Raw genomic sequence first — 20271 nt, forward strand, 5'->3', positions numbered from 1 at the left:
TCTCCATCAAAGGTCATAGATTTTCTTTTCTTTGCTAAACTTTCTGACTTTTACTTATAACTCTTCTTATCTGGCTAAGGTTGGCTGCTTGGCAGAGTGGGATGAATTTATTTTCAGTATCCTTTTTCTCTGCAAACTTTGACAGGAGATGAAAATAAAGTGGCAGTCTTTTCAACTGAACTGAGGTGAAAAGCCTGCTGACGCGAGGTTATGGGAAGTGGGAACTACCTTAAAAAGGCCCCGCCCACTCCGGCTGAAGGCTGATTGCGTCACCGCCAAACCCCGCCTTCCTGAGGTGAAGGGGGAAGTAGTACTAGTAAGACGCAGACGCACCAAGGGCTGGCTCGCTGGCTTTTAAATAGAACATACATTTAGCTTCTTGTCCGTTGCCTTTGGTTATACGCCTTCTGTCGCCGCGATCGCTGCGTAACTCAAGAGACCGAATGTTGAACGGGTAGGAGACACGTAAACAATGGCGACACACTTGCAGGAACATCTCGCCGCGACGCTGAAAGTACGACGCGTCTCACTTCCAGCCTTTCTAGTTGTTGTTGTTGTTGTGGTGTCTATAGACGTTGCTAAAGCGAGTCTAGGCAGAAGTAATCCCGCCATACAAGATGTGGAAACCTACGACAGATACTATAACTACGTGGAGTTGACCCGGATCCTACAATCCATGGCTCAGAAGTACCCTCATATTGCTAACCTGTCCAGTGTAGGCCAGTCGCTGGAAGGCAGGGAACTGTGGGTGCTGCGGATCACAAAGGACCCTCTCGTAGAAGCACCGGGCAAACCCAAATTCAAATATGTTGGGAACATGCACGGCGACGAGACCATCTCCAGGCAGGTCCTGGTGTACCTTGTGGAGTACCTGCTGACGAGGTATGGGCAGGATCCGCGCATCACGCAGCTGCTGACCACCACGGACGTGTACATCATGCCCAGCATGAACCCAGACGGCTTTGAGAAGTCAGTCGAGGGCGACTGCAACGGCGATGCAGGGGGGCGTCAGAATGCTAGAAGCAAGGACCTCAACAGAAGTTTCCCCGACCAGTTTGGCAAGCTGGACATAAATCAAGCTGACATCCCCGAGGTCGGGGCCGTCATCAAGTGGATCTTGGAGAAAAAGTAAGTACACAGTAAAACACGGCACTTTATCTATTTTCTCCAGTGAAACAATAATGTCCTGACCCCTTATCTATCATTTATACATTATGGATAAATAGTGTCGACTTAGACTGTTTTTCGTCTGTGGCATTCAATTACCAAAAAGTTGTAAGTAGTAAAGTACGCACACACGCTTCAATATGAAATCCCAGGTGCTGAACAGAAGAACACAAACATAAGCAGTGCAGTTTACAATTGTTTTAATGGGTTTTGGTTGCTAGAGGCAGCCCGGCAAGGGTTGGAATGGCCTCTCAGTCAACATCATGCGGTTCATGCCCCAATCACTTGTTTAATCACACTGCACAATAGATGGCTTTGGACACAGTCCAGTCAGTAAGCAACTCGACATTGCTGCAATCCCAAAATACCTGTTATAGCAACAGAATAATGTGACTCCCAGGGAAAGTGTTGGACGTTTTGTTTGTGTGCAAGTGGTATTCTTTAGATGGATACATGCAGGTGCAGGTGACGTAGCAGCACTGCAGGTGCTGCAGGTTAGAAATTTGGATTTTGTTCCCCCCAAATGTAAATATTTAGCCAGGTTCCTAATCTTCCTGTAATCAGTGTAAATATTTATTGCATGTTTGACATGTACTCTTGTCTGTCTGATCACTCGCACCACACAATTCACATTCTTGTGGATGAAAGTTAAGTGTCCATTCGAATTTTAGATTTGTGCTTTCGGGGAACCTGCATGGTGGCACCGTCGTCGCCAGTTACCCATTTGACGACTCTCCCAACCACGAGCGGGAGGGCCATTATAGCAGCTCAGAGGACGACAGTCTGTTTCGATACTTGGCCCGAGCCTATGCCCAGAACCACCCCATCATGAAGACGGGCCAGCCCAGCTGCCCAGCTGACCCTGAGGAGAAATTCAAGGATGGTATCACCAATGGAGCCCAGTGGTATGACGTACCCGGTAAGATTATCTGTTTGTTTCTAGGATTATCCCAGAGGTCACTTTGTGTGATCAATGCTCATTATTTGGTCTCTCCTCCTTGTGAACAATCACACATATTGTGTGTAGTAGCATGGGTTCCACGGTTTCCATGGCGATTGAGCCTCAATGGATGTTGTCTTGTCTTTGTCTCTGCAGTAACATAATGAGCCAATTTTGTCTGAGAAGTGTTGACAGCGAGCAAGCCTGGTTTAAGAAGCAGCTCTGTTTTATTGGATCATAGGAGTGTCTTGTAGGATGGATGAAAAATCGTGGAACGGCAGTATTTGGTTGCTTTTCCTGTGCAAGCCTATTGTTTGGTCATTGAGCTAAATGACACCAAATGGCCTGAAGTAAGACATTTCAGCAGTGTTGCTATGGAGATTGCAGCTAATATTTGTTGTGGTTTTAGTTTTCTCTGTGTGTGTGATGGATTACCGCAGCATTGTCTTCTCTCGTGATTCCGGGACCCACATTCATTCATTCTTTGAGTTTGTGTGTTGTACTTGGCAAGCTTATACATAAACATTTTATTTTCAACTCTGTCAACAAAGCACTGTTTTGTACTGTATTTTTGGGTGGGTCTGCCAGGTAAGTGTCAAAACACTCAAACACACTAAGCCTAAGCCTTAATAGGCTGTCCTCATTTTGTTTGTCTTGTTGCCAAATCAGATCCTTAAATTTACACACAGTTTGTTGTGTGTGTAGACCCCAGCAGATGTGTTCATTATTGTACCCTCATGGGGGTGTTCCCACCAAGAATTGTCCACTGCTGAATGTGTTTTTTAGGTGGACAAGTTTTCACATTTTGTGCACAAGGCACAGATGGCACTAGGGTAGGCTTTGGTTCTACTTTATAACTTTCCTCCTGTTTTTGTCATGTCATGGCCAGTGTTTATGAAAACTCATCCTAGTTGTGCTCAGAGTGCACAGGCACTCTGAGCAGTTTTAGTCTGTTAGTGTCAATCACCTACAAGGTGTTTTTGAAGCAACGTTTCTCAGTGTGATTGCTTAACGGATGTTGATCTGACTAAAGTGAACTTCCTATTATTTTCACCCACACCTAGGTACGGTAATTTTGTTTATAAAGCGCCTTTCAAAACAATCATTACAAGGTGCTGTACAATAAAATAAAATAACAGAATAAAACAAGAACACACAGTCAACATTAAAACAGCAATAGAAATAAGAAACGAAGCAATACATAGAAATAGGTACAAGGCAAGCAGAACTAGAGTAAATAGGACTCAACAGAACATAGAGGTAATCACTATAGCAAACCAAAATACTTACGATACAGATGCGTTTTTATCAGCTTTTTAAATGTATACTCTGACAGTCTGACTGCATTTTTCAAGTTAAGAGGTAAAGTGTTCCAAAGAGTAGGTGCTATAAATGAGAAGGCTCGATCACCTTTTGTTCTCAGCTTGGTAGCAGGGATAATAAGAAGGCCTTTGTCAGAAGACCTAAGTTGTCTCGTATTTACCTTGGGGTTGAGTAACTCAATTAAATGTATTGGGGCCCAGCCCATAGAGGGATTTGTAAGTAATTAGTTTTTTTTTTTTTTTTTTTAACAATTCTGGAGTCTAGTGGTAGCCAGTGTAAGGCAGTGAGCACAGGTGACAGTATTCTGATGTCTTCCAGGATAATCTGATTCTAATATTTTCCTATAGATTAGCATTGAGTCAATTTATTTGGATCAATAATAGTGATAGATGCAAAGATAACCATTTTTGAAGACCAAGTACCAAGTAAATTTACTTATAATTGATTCCTTGTAGGCTATTTATTTATTTATCATAATGCACTTTTGATCTTGACTTCATTCTTCTAAAAATAGACTGTAGATAGTTACATACTTTTAGTATGTAAAGTTAAAGCTAAATAACATACGTAAGACTCATCTCATTGTGATTATTATGAATTACTATTGAGTCTAAATGTAGATGTCAGTGTCAACAAATGACAAATTATTGGGGAGCCAAACAACTGGAAAAGTGACAAAGGTAGATGATGATCTACTGGTCTAAATGTCATGAAGCATTAACAGGTTTGGCTGGGCTCCAGTGTTGCCAAGTCTGATTATTATAAGTGACCTTGGGCTTATCTTTTCCGTAAAGTTGCAGGTTGCAGGTTTTTGAGCTTGTTTGTAAAATGTAGTTTTGGCTTGTTTCCTAATGTTTAAATGTTTTTGCAATCTTTTTCAGCAGATCTGAAAACGATTAGCAGATAGCAGATTTGCAAGCTCACTGAGCTTTCAGATTGGTTATTTTCAAAATGCTTATTTCTCTCGCAATATCTGGTAACACTGGTTAGCTCCTTTTTGTCTTCCTTGTATGACGGTGATAGATCTGCAAAACAGATATGACACACGATGATGTTGAGGTACTGTGGTTTAGCATGATGTGGCCTCTGCACAATTGTCAGCTTTTACATGTGTCAGAGACGGTGTAAATTGAGCCACCTTAGATCAACATATGGAATGAATTCTGTACTAGCCATATTTGGAGCATGTCTTGAGTGTACAGGGTTTGATGAGGTCAGATCAATATATGGAATGTCAGAACAGGTCAGCTCCATATATGGAAATCTAAGGGTGGCAGCGGGGGCAGTGTCTTGAGTGTACAGGGTTTGATAGAGACACACAGGGACTACAAATTTCTCACCCCCAAAGGAGACAGCGTCACAGCGGCCCCACTTCTGGTTCATTAGAACGGTGTACTGAGCAGGCCAGCCCATAGAAGTCCATTGAAATTCAACTGTAGTTAGCCTACTTTTAAAATAATACAAAATGAACTGAAGACTGAAGATTTGAATAATAATATGTTTCCAAATGTATGAAGTGTCTTTGTCAACATATATTGTTGTTTTCTCAATAGAAACATTTATTTCACATTTAATTTACCCATAATGTTAACGGAGCAGAGGGGAGACAGCAGACAGAGAACCTGTCGCTTTTAAGGGACGTCACTGCCTTTACGAGGCTACGAGTGCAGACTTTGAATGGAATTGTATAATTAACTTTGCTGAATAGTTGGGAAAATAATCCAGCTAAATGGATTGTACACTCAAACGCTCCAAATATGGCCAGTACAGAATTCATTCCATATGTTGATCTGACCCCCCATGCCAAAGCACCAGCGCTCACCCAGCAGTCTGCTGTCACCCAGGCGGATATACTGATCTGACCCTCCATTCCAAAGGGCCAGCGCTCGCCCAGCAGTCTGCTGTCACCCAGGGGGATATATTGATCTGACCCTCCATTCCAAAGGGCCAGCGCTCGCCCAGCAGTCTGCTGTCACCGAGGTGGATGCGTGCACGTTTAGGGTGAGGTCACTTCCCGCCCTCAGGCCGCAGACGTCTTACTGGTTTAATCAGTTTTATAAATGATATGCTTTGTCTGGACCAATGCCATTTCCTACAGTGGCAAACATCCTCCAAAATCAGTCCACACCCTATCCAGACAGGAACTAGTCAGGACAGCGCTTGTCAAATAGTACAGTGGACCATGTATTGTTGTCCACTCCACTGCAACTATAATACAGTGGGCCATGTTGTCCACTCCACCTCAACTATTTACAGTGGACCATGTTGTCCACTCCCTCAACTGTTTTGACCCATAATCTCAAATAATTACTTGCGCAAGCAGAGCGCACAAGTAATCATTTCGCTTGGTCTCTTCAAAGTGAAGCCAAGTTTTTTTCAACCGTAAGTCTGTGCCTGGTTTGCTGGGACCAGTTACAACATTACGTCATCGCTGAGAACTGGGACCAGTTACATACTGGTCCCAGTTCTCAGCAAAAAAACTTGGCTTCACTTTTTGGAACCAAGTAACCACAGTATACTGCTAATCAAATTACAACTACATACTCTGTATGTAGTTGTAATGTGATTTGTAATTTGTAAATCTGTGCCTGGTCTGCTGGGACCAGACTACACAGATGACCATATCTCTTACGTCATCACTGAGAGCTAGTCATACATATACACACCATGTACTCTGGTCCCAGTTCTCAACGATGACGTAATGTTGTAACTGGTCCCAGCAAACCAGGCACAGACTTACGGTTGAAAAAAACTTGGCTTCACTTTTTGGAACCAAGTAACCACAGTATACTGCTAATCAAATTACAACTACATACTCTGTAGTCTGTATGTAGTTGTAGTTGTAGATGATCTAAAATTATTTTAGATAATTTCAACAAATTTGAAAGTATTATTACAGAAATTGAAGTTAGAGACACATATTACTCTGATCATGATTTAGTATTAATATCACTATAGTACAAAATGAAATACATTTAAAACAATTGACAATTTACAATAAGTAATAAAATAATTATACTGTATAATATATTTTAATTCAGTTTATATACCTTTTTTTTTCATCACATATCAATGATTCATTTTTCTGTAAAAAAGTAGTTAGGTAGCAAATAGTTACACGTAATGATTATACATTTCAAACGTTCCTTCACAGAGATACTGAGATGTGATAGTTTCCAGCGGTCGAAAGTACTTGCGCGCTCTGCTTGCTCTGCAAGCAAGTATGCACTCGGCAGAGTGCAGTTCTAGTTGGTTCTATTCTCCGCTCTGGTAAATTACAGTCACCAAGTTTCACACAATTGAACAGCTGCACGCTCCCACTTCTTGGAATTACACAGAAGACATGTGATAAATCAACATGTGATAAATCTTTGTACTCTTAAGGATCTCCTTACTCACTGAGACAACAAGGATGCAGGTGGTTAGTGTTGGTTTCGTATGCAATACCGTTCAGGCACGCCTTGTTTTGGACTGTGTGTAGTTAAGTGGCAGACAGACGTGGCCACTTTGTCTTTGTAACACTTTATTTTGCGTGTGCAGAAAGAATCATTGATGCAGTTAATGCCGATGGCTATTTTTATTGGGCTCCTGTGGCCACCCAGCAGGCAGTTATGGCAACCGTCCAACCAGAGGGAATGTTGGCAGCTTGCTGCAATCCCTGAGGACACCACTCCATGTCTGCCTGCCTGCTAGGCTGTCTGATGGGTGCAGAGCCAGGCTGCAGCTGGCTTGGTATTGCAGCTGCGAACACTGTGGGCCCTTGGAAAGAGACGTATGTCACAAGCAGCCTGCTTCCAACACTGAGTCCGATGTCCAGGCTCAATACCAGGCACTGGATGGGGCAGAGATTTTAAAAACAATGTTGATTAGGGGTAGTACTGTCATTTCCAAATTGCAGCCTTTAGCTTATCACATGGAAAGAAGTTTTAGAAGATATTTCTCTTGTACGACTACTAAATATAGAAAAACGTTTCTGCATACTGTATGTGGCAGATTCATATTATGAGTTTGTTTGTCTCAACTCTCAAACGAAATGTTCACACTTTATGAATGCTGTTAAACTTTGTATACGTGTTTTATGTGGCAAGTGGTGCCGTTTCTAAAATCTAGGCTTTTTATTCCAACTTGTCATCCAGGAGGGATGCAGGACTTCAACTACCTCCATGGGAACTGCCTGGAGATTACCATGGAGCTGAGCTGCTGCAAGTACCCTCCTGCCAATGAGCTCCACAAGGAATGGGACTTAAATAGGGAGTCGCTACTGGCCTACATTGAAAAGGTAGGACGTCCACTCTGTCCATTTACCACATACTTCCTATTTTATACTTTGCTATTAAAAAATAGCTGATCTACTAGCTCACAGTGTGTCGCATCGTAACGCATTGTGAGCTTGTAGATCGTCAGCTTGCGAAACCATACGACGTGGCACGAAAGACGCAACAAGCGTCTGGCGCCGATTAATACAACATACCTCATATTCTTCAAGAAGAATATGATTAAACCAAATGACCATAAGTCACAACAACCACAGGGCTTAAAGTTCTCAGTCCTGGGGACGTCATTTAATGAGATCAGTGCAGGTTTGCAAAAACTTTTTTTTAGCTTTAAGCCCTGCAACCAGTCATATGGTGTAAAAGACACCAAATATGCAAGATGTTCTCTGGTAACACAGCTGTCCTCTACCAGGTCCATATTGGTGTACGCGGTTATGTGATAGAGACAACCAACGGCACTGGCCTCAACGATGTCAACATTATAGTGGCAGGTATCAACCACAATCTGACCACAGGCCAACACGGGGAATATTACCGCCTCCTCCTACCTGGCATGTACAACATCTCAGCTGTTGCCCCAGGGTGAGTACTGCAAAGTCAATGGATTGTATATAATTTCAGTTTTAGTATAGAGCGAGAGAGAGAGAGAGAGAGTTGCATATTCGACCAAGACCCAGTGTGGAATTTAAATAAATGAATAAAAACAATTCTGTGTGCTTAGCTGCCACTTCTCGTATAAGTAAAGGCAGAATCAACTTGACTCAGAAATGTGTTGTGCTCACCCCTAGGTACAAGCCAATGGCACTGTATAGTGTGCAAGTGGTGGAAGGCAAAGCAACTGAAGTAAACTTCACCCTGGAAGCCTTGGCCAATGAGCATGCAGGTAACATTGCAGCGACCACATCTGTTACCTCACCTACTAAAGCTCCAACAACACAAGCACCTGCAGTTAGCAGCAACCGCAGCTCCAGTGACTCATCCCAGAATATTCTTCCTGGCGGAAATGAGAGCGACACTCCCTCGTCGCCACCAAAGCAGCATGAGCCTGTCCAACCCGAGGACTTCCGCCATCACAACTACGCAGATATGGAGCTCTTCCTCCGCAAATACAGCAGTGATTTCCACTCCATTGCCTACCTCCACTCCATCGGCCATTCGGTAGATGGCCGTGAGCTCTATGTCATGGTCATCTCGGACAACCCCACTATCCATGAGCAAGGTGATTCTTTAAAACACAATTCCTTTTTTATAAGAATAATTAACTTTTTTACCACTTTTTGCCATGTAGGCTTGAGATTTACCCCACTACTTCATAATCCTGGTGGTATTATTTGAGTGAAAACTGTCAGTATAAGCAGCTGCTTAAAGTGATTTGGATTTACCCGGTGCATTCCCACTCAGGCCCACCAGGTATTGTAATGGCTGCCCGTGCCCAGGCATAGTAATGTATATATTTCGTGACCTATTTGAACTATTCCTTCAACTTTTGAGGTGCAGGAGTAGGTCTAGTACAGTACGGTAGATGGAAAATAATACTTCTTGGATGACAGAAACCCTTAGGCACTGGCAGCAATCTTGGGTTCTCGTCTAGGCTTCAATGGGAATTTATGCTATATTTGTATTTTATTTGATTACTTTCAGTGTCCAACTCCAAACACATCCAACGAAAAAAAAATTGGCAGTCAAAGAGATGGTTATAATCATTAGCCTAGCCTTTTGCACAAAGAACAAAACTAAAAGCCACATCAGCGTAATGCCTTCCCACATTTGGTCATGCCAAAGAACAAACTCGGCTATGAAAAGAAAATCATTGCATTTTACTGTAAAATCCGATCATATGCCCATTTCATGAATGAGAACAATTGTTTGATTCTAATCATGTCGTTTTTATAGCATGAAAATGTGTATATTGCTTGAACAGCTGCTATGGTTGACTAGTGGGCTTGTCATAAAAACACATGATCTATCAGAATGATCTATCCTCAGTACTATATTTTCAGACGCTCGCCTCTTTAGTTGTTTGACCAAATGTATTCATTTTGTTTGATAAAATAATGCGCAATCTAACAGTAATGTTCTCAATCATTTCTCTCTCTATGCCAGGTGAGCCAGAGTTCAAATATGTGGGCAACATGCACGGCAACGAGGTGGTCGGCCGCGAGCTGCTGCTGAACCTCATTGAGTACCTGTGCCGTAACTATGGGAGCGACCCTGAGGTCACTCAATTGGTCAACAGTACACGCATCCATATCATGCCCTCTATGAACCCTGATGGTTATGAGACAGCCAGTCAAAGTAAGGAAGGACACACACACACACACACACACACACACACACAGTTGCTACAATGTATTTGTAACCAGAACCAAATATTTGCTCTCATATACACAAGATGGCTAGTTTTATATATTTAACAAATATATTTTAAAAATAATATATTTTATTTCCTGACCTACCAATGTGAACACAAATGCTTCCATCACGTCACGCATGATCAACAAAGTTGACTCACTTTTTGTGAAACAATGGTCTAGTCACTAGACCATTTTTTCACAACTCAACTGACTACACTGAAATCCTGTTGTTTTGGAGTGTTGTGCATGTTTGTGTCAGTTGTGGAATTAACGGTGGCTGTGAATGGAAGCAAGGCAAAAATGCCCCAGACCACAGATGGACCTGCCCCAGACCTGCCCCAAACCTGCCCCAGACCACAGATACCACAGTATATGCAAATACTTATTGTCCAGGTGGGATTTGAGGTGCTCTCAACTCTTTAAAAAAAACTCAGCGGCAAACACTCAATAACCGTAATACATTGATGCATTAACAAAGGGAAGAATGACATTAATTGTAGGAGCAGTTTTATATTGACCCCAGATTGGTGCTCAAGCCTACTATACAACATTACAACTTTTTCCTTTCAGCATGGGAAAGCCCCTTTATTATAAACACGTTCTGCCTGTCATGAATTGCTTTGACACGTCTTTGCTGCTGGTAAGAGGAAGTATTGAAGTGAAGCAGATAAGGCTGTTTTAAGGGGGAACCGGCCAATTGTCATGCAGACTGTAATAATGAATAATAATACATTTTATTTGCACTTTATATTTTAACAACCGTTAAGTCCATCTAGGTCCCCAGTTCAAATTTGATTATTTTGGGGCGTCCCACTCACTCCCCAGTTCAATTCCAGGTCATCGGCCTCAAAAGGTTGAGATTGAGAACCACTGATCTAGGCAAATGCATCGTTAAAACTAGAAAAAGTGACCCTCGGGGTACAGGTCCCCACAGGATAATAGCCTCTTTGATGTTTGGACAAAATGTGTAGGAGTAATATAAACATGTTTTTTTTGCCTTTTCCCCCCAATAATCTGTCATCTGGTGGTTGTATAACGGGGCAATTAAAATAAATATATAACACATAACAGTGTATTCATAATGTTTAGTAGTGCGCCTACAAAGTTGTAAACAGATCGGTGTAGTTTTAGGTAAAACATGAATTGGCCTGTTATAGCGCCACCATGAGGCTTATTTGAAATTTTTGAAATGCCATTTCTTCCTCTGCCCAGTGGGAATGTGTGTGAATAATTTGGAATTTGCATGCTGCGTTCATGATTTGAGGGATTTTGTTCCAAACGGACCAATCCTGCAAGTGTTGCCTTCCAAACTTTGGAAGGCATATAGAGATAGTGTATACCGATTTGCGTGATGTATGGATAAAATGTTTACGAGTAATATAAAGAAATGTGTTTTGCAAAGATCTGGCTTATGGTGGCGCTATAACAGGCTGAGAATTGGGGTGGAGGTTTGTGATTGGCATCCATGGAGTGTGTGTGCACAGTTTGGCATCGACCAGGCCAACGGTGCTGGAGATTAGCAGATACACAAGAGGGTAGTGCAAAACCTTTTTTTTAAGTCCCTTTTTAAAAGTTTTAGCAGACTGTGGGGCCCTCAGGTGGTCAGGGAGGGCATTCCACAGCAGAGGAGCAGCTTTGCATTGTGTTGCTAATGTTATACATTGTGCATTTAGCCCTGGAATATACTACAGGTAATATTGTATCCTTTCCTCATAGGTGACACGAAGAACACAAGAGATAAGGGACGCAATAACAGCAACCAATTGGACCTGAACCGTAACTTCCCGGATCAATTTGCCAACATCACAGTGGCCAGGCAGCCGGAGACCCTGGCAGTGATGAACTGGCTGAGGAGCGAGCCCTTCGTCCTGTCAGCCAACCTCCATGGAGGCAAGATGTTTCTTCCAGCTTCTAGACTGGGACATAAGTCTTTGAAAATAGATTTGATCAGTTAGCAAGTTAGCCTAATTAGATTATTCCTTTACAGCTTTGTTATTAATCTTGCGTATATTTTCAGTCTAAGCATATATTGACCCCCCCCCCCCATTCAAATCTCTTTTATTATTAAACAGGCTCTTTGGTGGTGAACTACCCTTATGATGATGACAAGGAAGGCCAATCAAAGTATAGCAAATGTCCTGATGACGAAGTCTTTCAACAAGTGTCCAGAGCCTATGCACAGGTTAGAGGACACTGCACCACCGTTTGGATTCCTTTGGTCTCAGATACTGACCGTTAAACATGGGTTATGAAATCTGTGGATTGATACTTTATTGCTTATTTCTTTGTGTGCGTGTGCGCTTGTAGGCAAATCCTATGATGCACAATGGCCACCCCTGTGAAGACATCTACCCAAAAGAGTACTTTGAGGATGGTATTACCAACGGTGCTAACTGGTACAATGTCCCAGGTACATCAGGCCCTTTCAGTCCAAAACATCCGATTAACCACATTATACCCGGTGTCCCTATTTTGTATTTAATATTTTATAAACTATAGTCAATTTTTAGATTTGATTTTCAATCCTTGGAATCAAAATGTACAGTACAAGAAACATTCTGGGGCGACAGGGATTTTAAGTCAAATTATTTCATGTGTCCATAGTCTGTATGTGTGCAATATACTGTACGTTTGATATTAAATGATGGATGGGAATGACCATGAGTGCTTTCCTCCCCAGGTGGCATGCAGGATTGGAACTACCTTAATACCAACTGTTTTGAGGTGACCATCGAGCTAGGCTGTGTCAAGTTCCCCAAGGAGACCGACCTGTCCGCTTACTGGCAGCAAAACAGACGGTCCTTGCTAGAGTTCATACACCAGGTAACGCTCAAGACAACACCCTGCATTTCACTCATTCTCTTGTTCAGTTGACTCATTGGGCTATATTTTGCGTCTCTTAAGTACCAGGTCTTATTCACTAACTTGAGTAAACTAAAGACCTGGAGGCGTGATCAATGCCATTTGGCTATTCTGAGTGGCCAAAGAGCATTGATCACGCCTCCAGGTCTTTAGTTTACTCAAGTTAGGGAATAAGACCTGGTACTTAAGACACGCAAAATACAGCCCTCTGTCTCCACCAGGCCTAAGGCATAGTAGAGAGAGAGTATGTTTTGCACCCAGACCGTCCATCTTCTGTCTGCGTACAGCTAATCTCCGGCACCGTTGTCCCAGTCTATGCCAAACTGTGCAACACACACTTCCTGGATGCCAACAACGCTGCAAATCTTCCAGAGCGGCCTGTTCTAGCACCTCCATGAGGCCGATTTTTGTAAAAGCCATTTTTTTAGATTACTCATACAGATTTGATCCATACATCACACAAATTGGTGCACACACTATCTCTATAGTCATGTGATCAACACGGATCTGTCCGATTTTCCATATTCATTATTATCCAAATATCACGCAAATCTGTACACATAATTTTTATGGGAATCAATTAGCTGAGACAGAGGCTGGAATTGTACAGGTGAGGGGACTTATGGCCCCTACACAATGAATTATATTCTTTCATAGCAAAAGTTTTTAACTCAAATCTTTGCTTCTGGGGCGGTCCCTGAAACATATTTTCAAATGGTGGTTAGCGGCCAATTACATAATTTTGGGGGTCCTTGACATGATATAGTTTGAGAATCACTGACATTTTGTAGAATCGTAGGGGCACATGTACACACAGAGACGTGGTGCATTTATTGTGAGATACCCATCTTTATCTCATGTACAATGCCCTGATAATCTTGCACACCTTAATGTCTATTATTTTCTTATTTTATTAGATACTGTATATTCATTTGCATGAAGTCCTGTGTCCTTGCACTTATTACATTTACAGGAAATAAAATATTGGCCCAAAATGAACGACTCACTCGGTTCTCCACCAGACAAGAACTCTGTTTGTTCATATGTGTGCGCACATGTCTGTCCTAACAGGTGCAAAAAGGAGTAAAGGGTACAGTGAGCGACATAAAGGATGGTAAGGGTATCCCCAATGCCACCATTAGTGTGGAAGGGATTGACCACAACATTACCTCAGCCCAGAGTGGAGACTACTGGAGACTGCTTGTCCCTGGTACTTACAACCTCATCGCCTCCGCCCGTGGGTAAGACATGCCATAATCATAGTGGGGAAACATTGGTCAAAAGCAAGTGGAACATTTAATGATCATACATCCTGTTTGTCAGGTCACAACAAGAGCAGGCTTGTTCCTGTGCTGTTGTGTGCACCATTTGCAGAATTCATCCTTTTCAATGTTTAAATCTTCTGTCTTGTGCAGATACACGCCAGTGACTATCTATGCCACTGTTCCAAAGGATGGAGTGGAGGTTGTGGACTTCAAATTGACACGAGTCCACTCAGAGCCCAAAGGTCAAACTCCTAAAGACCCAGAGGCCACACAGGACCCATCGGAGGTGGAGTTCCAGAGTTTCATCAAGGACTTGTCCCTTGGCCAGGGTCTGGATGAGCTCGTCAGTAGAACGGCCACAAAGAACAGTTTTCGCTACCGAAAATACAAAGACCTATCTGAGTTCCTTAGAGGACTTACCCTCAACTTCCCCAAGATCACCTCATTGCACAGGTTGGCTAAATCTTGATCTTGCCTTCTGAATATTCTTTAGTATCTAGAGTAGCCTACAGTATCTATCTCCCTGATCCAGGACCATAGGTAGCTGCACCAATGAACATTCAAGTTAATGTTTTTGATTAGGCCTGAACCAAGTTTCTTTCTTTCTATTTCCACTCTGTCATGCAGAGTTATAAATTAACTATAAATTTCAAAATAAATTATTCTGGCATTCATGTTTTATCTGTCAGTGTATGAAATGTCCTTGCTGCTGCTTTAAATTTAAATACTTCCTAACTTTGGTATTGCTGACTTGGTTCCATGTGTGTGTTGTCCAGCTTGGGCCAGAGTGTGGAGTTTAGAACCATCTGGGCTTTGGAAATCTCCAACAAACCAGGGGAGGCTGAACCATCTGAGCCCAAGATCCGCTTCGTGGCAGGGATCCATGGTAACGCCCCGGTGGGCACTGATCTGCTGCTGGAGTTTGCTGCCTTCCTGTGTATTAACTATGGCAAGAACCCAGCCATCACCAGGGTGAGTTTCAGGAAGTCTTGAGATTATGGTTAAGGCCAGGGTGATTTATACTTTGTTCCGGTGTTTAATGGTTCAGACATGTCTCTTAACTGCACCTCCGCTCCTCCCTGACAGCTGATCAATGAGACGCGGATTGTTATCTTGCCCTCCATCAACCCAGATGGACGGGAGTTGGCCAAGGAGAAGCAGTGCACCTCATCTGTGGGCATGACAAACGCTCACGGCAAGGACCTAGACACAGACTTCTTTGGTTAGTTTCATATTTTATTGTACAAAAAATAAATGCCTGTTTTGGCAATAAAGTACTGTATGCCAATATTATACTAGTTATCTTTTTATTGAGGAACATCCTTTAGATTTTTTTGGTTTAGTAGTCGTTTGAGTTTTAGTGCAAGACATTACTAAAATGCATGAAATGGTTTTTTTTCTCCTTTATTTTATTTTTTATTTAAGGAAATGCATCACAACATGTGGTGCAGGCCCAGCCAGAGACCAGAGCTGTAATGGACCAAATTCTAGAGAGAGGCTATACTCTGTCTGTTGCTCTGGATGGAGGCTCCCTTCTGGCCACCTACCCTTATGACAAGCCTGTCCAACCAGGTAATAACAGGGCCGAACCAGAACCATGATATATCCTAGGCTATACAAAAGTACAAAATATCTTTTTTCTTAACAAAAATGGACACAGGTGCATTTGCTGACAAACCAATACATTTGTTTATATTATTTAATACAGCAATTTATATGTTATATCTTTTTTCCAGTGGAAAATGAGGGAACTCTGAAGTACTTGGCAAATGTATACGCCAGAAACCACCCCAAGATGCACCTCGGGAACGCTGGATGTCAACATAATGGCCAAGGTATGCATTACGCACATTGTCATAGTCAGGTGGTCTGTAATGAAAGCTGTGGAGACAGGAAATAATATAATTAATGCCTTTCTTTCAGTGGGGAACATCCCAGATGGAGTTCTCAGGGCTGCAGAAAGACAAAGTCACATGGGAAGCATGAAGGTAGGTATCTCAGGGCTACCCAACTAAACTTGGGTCGTCGTAGGACTTATAATATTGCACATTTGTAATGTTAATGACTTGACCTGGAGTGAGTAGCCTCATACAGCAGTGTATTTATGTAATGAGTCAGAAGAGAGTGCATCATGTGACCGTGTTTGACTTTGTGCCTTTCCAGGACTTCAGCGTGGACTTTGGTCATTGTCCTGAAATCACAGTGTATACTGGCTGTTGTCTGTTCCCCCCAGCTGAGGAGCTTGACACACTCTGGGCAGATAACAAGAAGTCTCTTCTTAGCATGCTGGTGGAGGTATAGTACAAGCTATTTTTCTGGAGCCCACAGTGCAGCAAGGTTAATAAATGAATAAATTATAAATGAAAAGATCAAACTAAACTTGAAAACTCATACTCATGTTTATTTGTCTGCCAGGTTCATAAGGGCGTACGTGGTGTGGTGAGGGACAAGAGCCGAAAACCAATTGTGGGTGCCATGATTGTGTTGAATGGAGGGGTGCGGGTCTTCACTGCGGTGGGGGGCTACTTCCATGCCCTGCTGGCACCCGGCAGCCACAACATTGAAGCTGTTGCTGATGGTTACCAGCAACAACGCCAGGAGGTGTGTGTATAATTGGTAGTCCATTTGTGTTGTCCTACCTGTCTGTCCTACCTGTCTGTCCGCAGCTAATCTTACATATTGCTACCCTCTCATATCTTGTGCACGCTGACAGTATAGTATAAATATATATATATATATATTTTTTTTTTTAACTTAATTGCAGTGCTATCATCCATCCAGGTTATGGGATAAGCATCCCACTACTGACTAGCAATTAGCAAATGACAATGCTCCTGTTCCTCCGGCTCTAGCCAGTCACAGACATGCAAGTGTGTAGATTCAAGCCGGCATGAGAGATTAATACCGAACTACTGCAGCAAAGGGCAAGATGCAGAGAGGTTGACGATGCCTATGAATGAGAGAGGGTCAGAACTCAGAATAGATGATCATGGCCGCTGCCAGCTATGAGGTCACAGAGGTCCAGACCATGGACATTATTTCATAAAATAAGAAGCTGTTTAACGGTTTTAATACCGGTAATCAGGGGTTGAAAACATTCTTTGAGAATCTGCCTCCTGTGTGGCTAACTCTTAACATTGTAGTGACATCAACTCTCAACACAGGAGCTGCACCAAGATAAATAATAACCCACGTCATGTCAGACGATCTCCAATAAGCTTTTTACTTCTTGTCAGTAAATTAAAAAATAATGGCATATTAAATGCGGAACAAGAAAAAAGTAGTTGATCCTGCAAGAAATGTGTTTTTTTATGAAACACTTTGCAGATAGAAAGATGATAAATTCAAGCTCCATCAGGACTTTTCTGTTGGGATGTATATGGGACATTGCACCTAGTTACCACCCTGCCAATAACTTATTATGACAAGATGGCTGCGGTGTGCATTTGGTCAATATTCTTTCCTACTGGGTCAAAGCCCACTTGCACTGTGCTATGGTATGGTGATAATAGACATACGTTTTAATAGTTGATTTCATGAGCATATTTACAATCACAAAAACCACCCCCTCAAAAGTTGTGCTCGAGATGAGAGACAAACAACGGTTACCTGACATTCCTCAATGTGTTTTGTCTGAAATAACCACATGGCATAGGTGAAGCAGAAAGCTCCAGAACCAAGACTGTCTTAGCTACTCAATGTAATGGTGTCTTTGTGTTGGGACCATATTTGGTCCCTGTCTTTTTTTATTGAATGCTTTTAACAGTTTGCAAATAGTACAGTGGTACAATAATAACATGGTGCTAAAAGCCTAAAGGATACCGCAAAAAGCCCTAAGGGCTTGTTTCCATTGTGGTCCAATTATAATGTATGGGTTACTGTAGTGTATATTATGGTTTAACTTAAAGATTGTGCAGAAATGCAGTAAATGGGTTTAATTTAAAATGTGAGTTACTGCAGTTACTTTGCCTGAATATGAAGACTTTTCTAAAATAACATTTCATATCTTTGTAAGTATGGAGACTGTAAGAAGTTAGCCTTGAAACAAGTGGGATAATGCATTGTGAGCAAGTCAATTATATGGAGTTTACTGCATTATCCCTTATTTTTAGAACTGCGGAAAAACTAAATTCAACTCAATTAATTACACCTCACTTTGTTTGACTGATGCTTGCAATGCAGTCATGTTAATGCACTGCAGTCATGCCAATCATAGAAAAAGAATAGTTGCAGACGTTCACCCTTTAAGCTGTTTTGGCTTGGGAAGAAATACAAACTACATAATTGTTAAGGGTTTGTGTGAGTTTGACAAATTATTTTTCCAGTTTATGAAACGAAAATTAGCAACAAAACATCCATATTTATTGTCAAAACGGCTTAACATGTATTCAAACATTTGAAAACTAAATGTGGCTATTGTGCTATAAGGGAAAATAAGGTTGTCATGGAAAAACATGTTTAACATAAACATAAATAACATAAATACACATGATGAAATGTCACTATAAATGTCATGGTGGCTCCCCATTCATATCCACTTCTATGTGGGGTGTGGAGCGGAGCACACAGAATCTCTCCACTATCTCCAACTTGTCACCTTTCTGCTCGGTAATCTGCAACACGGGGTAGCAGAGCTCTGCAAATAGATGTTCCTTGATGGTACGACCAAGCTCTGGACTGTAGGCCTTGCGCTCCCCACAGGGAGCGGTGAGCAGGGGATCCACCACTGAATGATATGTCTGTTGATACTCTGGTATGGTGTAGCCATGGATCATAAGGGGTCCTGACTGACATGTCATTGGCTCACCGATGGTGACTCTTTCCTGAGCAGTGAGAGGCTCAGCACTCGCAGCCTGGTCGAGTTCAGGAAGAACTGCAGCGTTCCTTCTGAACCTGTCAGGTTGTGGCTTTAGGAAGTATCCTCCACTCCTCTCAGGCTCCAGGTCACATGTTATGCCAAGCATATCAGGTCTCTCCTTAGTACCCTCACCATATTTCTTCGGACATCGCATACTAGGCCGCAGGCTATAGGGACGCATCTCATGACTCTGGAAATGTAAATATCAGTACATACATATGATCTAAAGATACCTTTGTAGGTGCTTTTGATTCTTGTGCAATTTTAAACTACCGGTAGGCATTTTTTATTTGCTCCCATCAAATTCAAAAAATCGACTAAAGGATTGGGACTTAGTTGGGACTATTGTGTAAGCGCTGCTGCTAATAAAATAATGGATGTTAGATTTAGGTGTACTGGTAAATACTACCCAACCCCATAATGTACCAGTCTAGTCACCACAAAACCTTTGCCTTCTTTTTCCAACCGGTATTTTAAATGGACATAGAAGGCCTATTAGGCTAGGCCTAATTTATTTACATCAAGATCAGCCTATAGACCAGATTTTATCCTTTTTAGATGGCAAAACTGACAGTTGAAATTTAACATGTTAAACAATATGGGTAGAGCACATGTGAGCAGATGGCATGGATTATCATGTTCATTGCATCTAGAAATGTAGATCTTGTCATACTTTGTGCATCACCGCACAGTGAATACCTGATTGAATGCCTATAAATACAACTGTCAAACAAACATTTAGGGACCGTGGGAATAGTACTTAAATAAAGTGATGGGTTTTCTGGTTCTGATTTAGTCCCTCAGACCTTTACGCAATGCAGACATATACCCCATAGTACGAAGGTGTCGCTACTCGCTTGCCAACTGCACAAACCAACAGCACGTCGCATCGCTCAGTTCATTTTTGACAAGCGACACGCTCCGTTCGATTAATATAATCCAGAACCTGAGATATTTTCTACTAGAATCCAGTGTGCACAAGAACATGGACAACTAAAAGTAGCCTAAGATTTAGACTCGTAAATACACCTACGAGAGTCTAAATCTTAGGCTAGGTTAAAAGCATCGTAGCTTACCCTTTCGTCAGGCACGTTCATACAGCCTCAACCAACTTTAAACTAAATTTGATGTACGCACGTGAAAGACACTCAAATACCGGTAGGCCTATCACTCGGAAACTCCCACAATTAGCCATGAGATCGTTGTACAATCACCAAACAAACAACGT

At 42.1% G+C, this 20271-nt stretch overlaps 1 protein-coding gene across 1 annotated transcript in view; it reads left to right on the top strand.

The window, feature by feature from the left end:
- The first annotated feature begins 306 nt into the window (after positions 1 to 306).
- cpda (carboxypeptidase D, a) overlaps positions 307 to 20271 on the top strand; it is a 23568-nt gene continuing 3603 nt past the window's right edge. Inside the window, exons 1-19 of the mRNA XM_080773104.1 lie at positions 307 to 1128; positions 1839 to 2086; positions 7567 to 7709; positions 8117 to 8286; positions 8493 to 8923; positions 9808 to 9999; positions 11775 to 11948; positions 12131 to 12240; positions 12366 to 12468; positions 12739 to 12881; positions 13992 to 14161; positions 14336 to 14638; positions 14962 to 15157; positions 15272 to 15407; positions 15611 to 15757; positions 15922 to 16020; positions 16109 to 16173; positions 16349 to 16480; positions 16601 to 16786. Coding sequence (XP_080629230.1) covers positions 473 to 1128; positions 1839 to 2086; positions 7567 to 7709; positions 8117 to 8286; positions 8493 to 8923; positions 9808 to 9999; positions 11775 to 11948; positions 12131 to 12240; positions 12366 to 12468; positions 12739 to 12881; positions 13992 to 14161; positions 14336 to 14638; positions 14962 to 15157; positions 15272 to 15407; positions 15611 to 15757; positions 15922 to 16020; positions 16109 to 16173; positions 16349 to 16480; positions 16601 to 16786 — 3804 coding nt within the window. The 5' untranslated portion in view covers positions 307 to 472. The remainder of the gene's footprint in view (positions 1129 to 1838; positions 2087 to 7566; positions 7710 to 8116; positions 8287 to 8492; positions 8924 to 9807; positions 10000 to 11774; positions 11949 to 12130; positions 12241 to 12365; positions 12469 to 12738; positions 12882 to 13991; positions 14162 to 14335; positions 14639 to 14961; positions 15158 to 15271; positions 15408 to 15610; positions 15758 to 15921; positions 16021 to 16108; positions 16174 to 16348; positions 16481 to 16600; positions 16787 to 20271) is intronic.

The sequence above is a fragment of the Protomyctophum bolini genome (genome assembly GCF_963924005.1).
Source record: "Protomyctophum bolini genome assembly, chromosome: 9".
In the NCBI taxonomy this organism is placed as follows: domain Eukaryota; kingdom Metazoa; phylum Chordata; class Actinopteri; order Myctophiformes; family Myctophidae; genus Protomyctophum; species Protomyctophum bolini.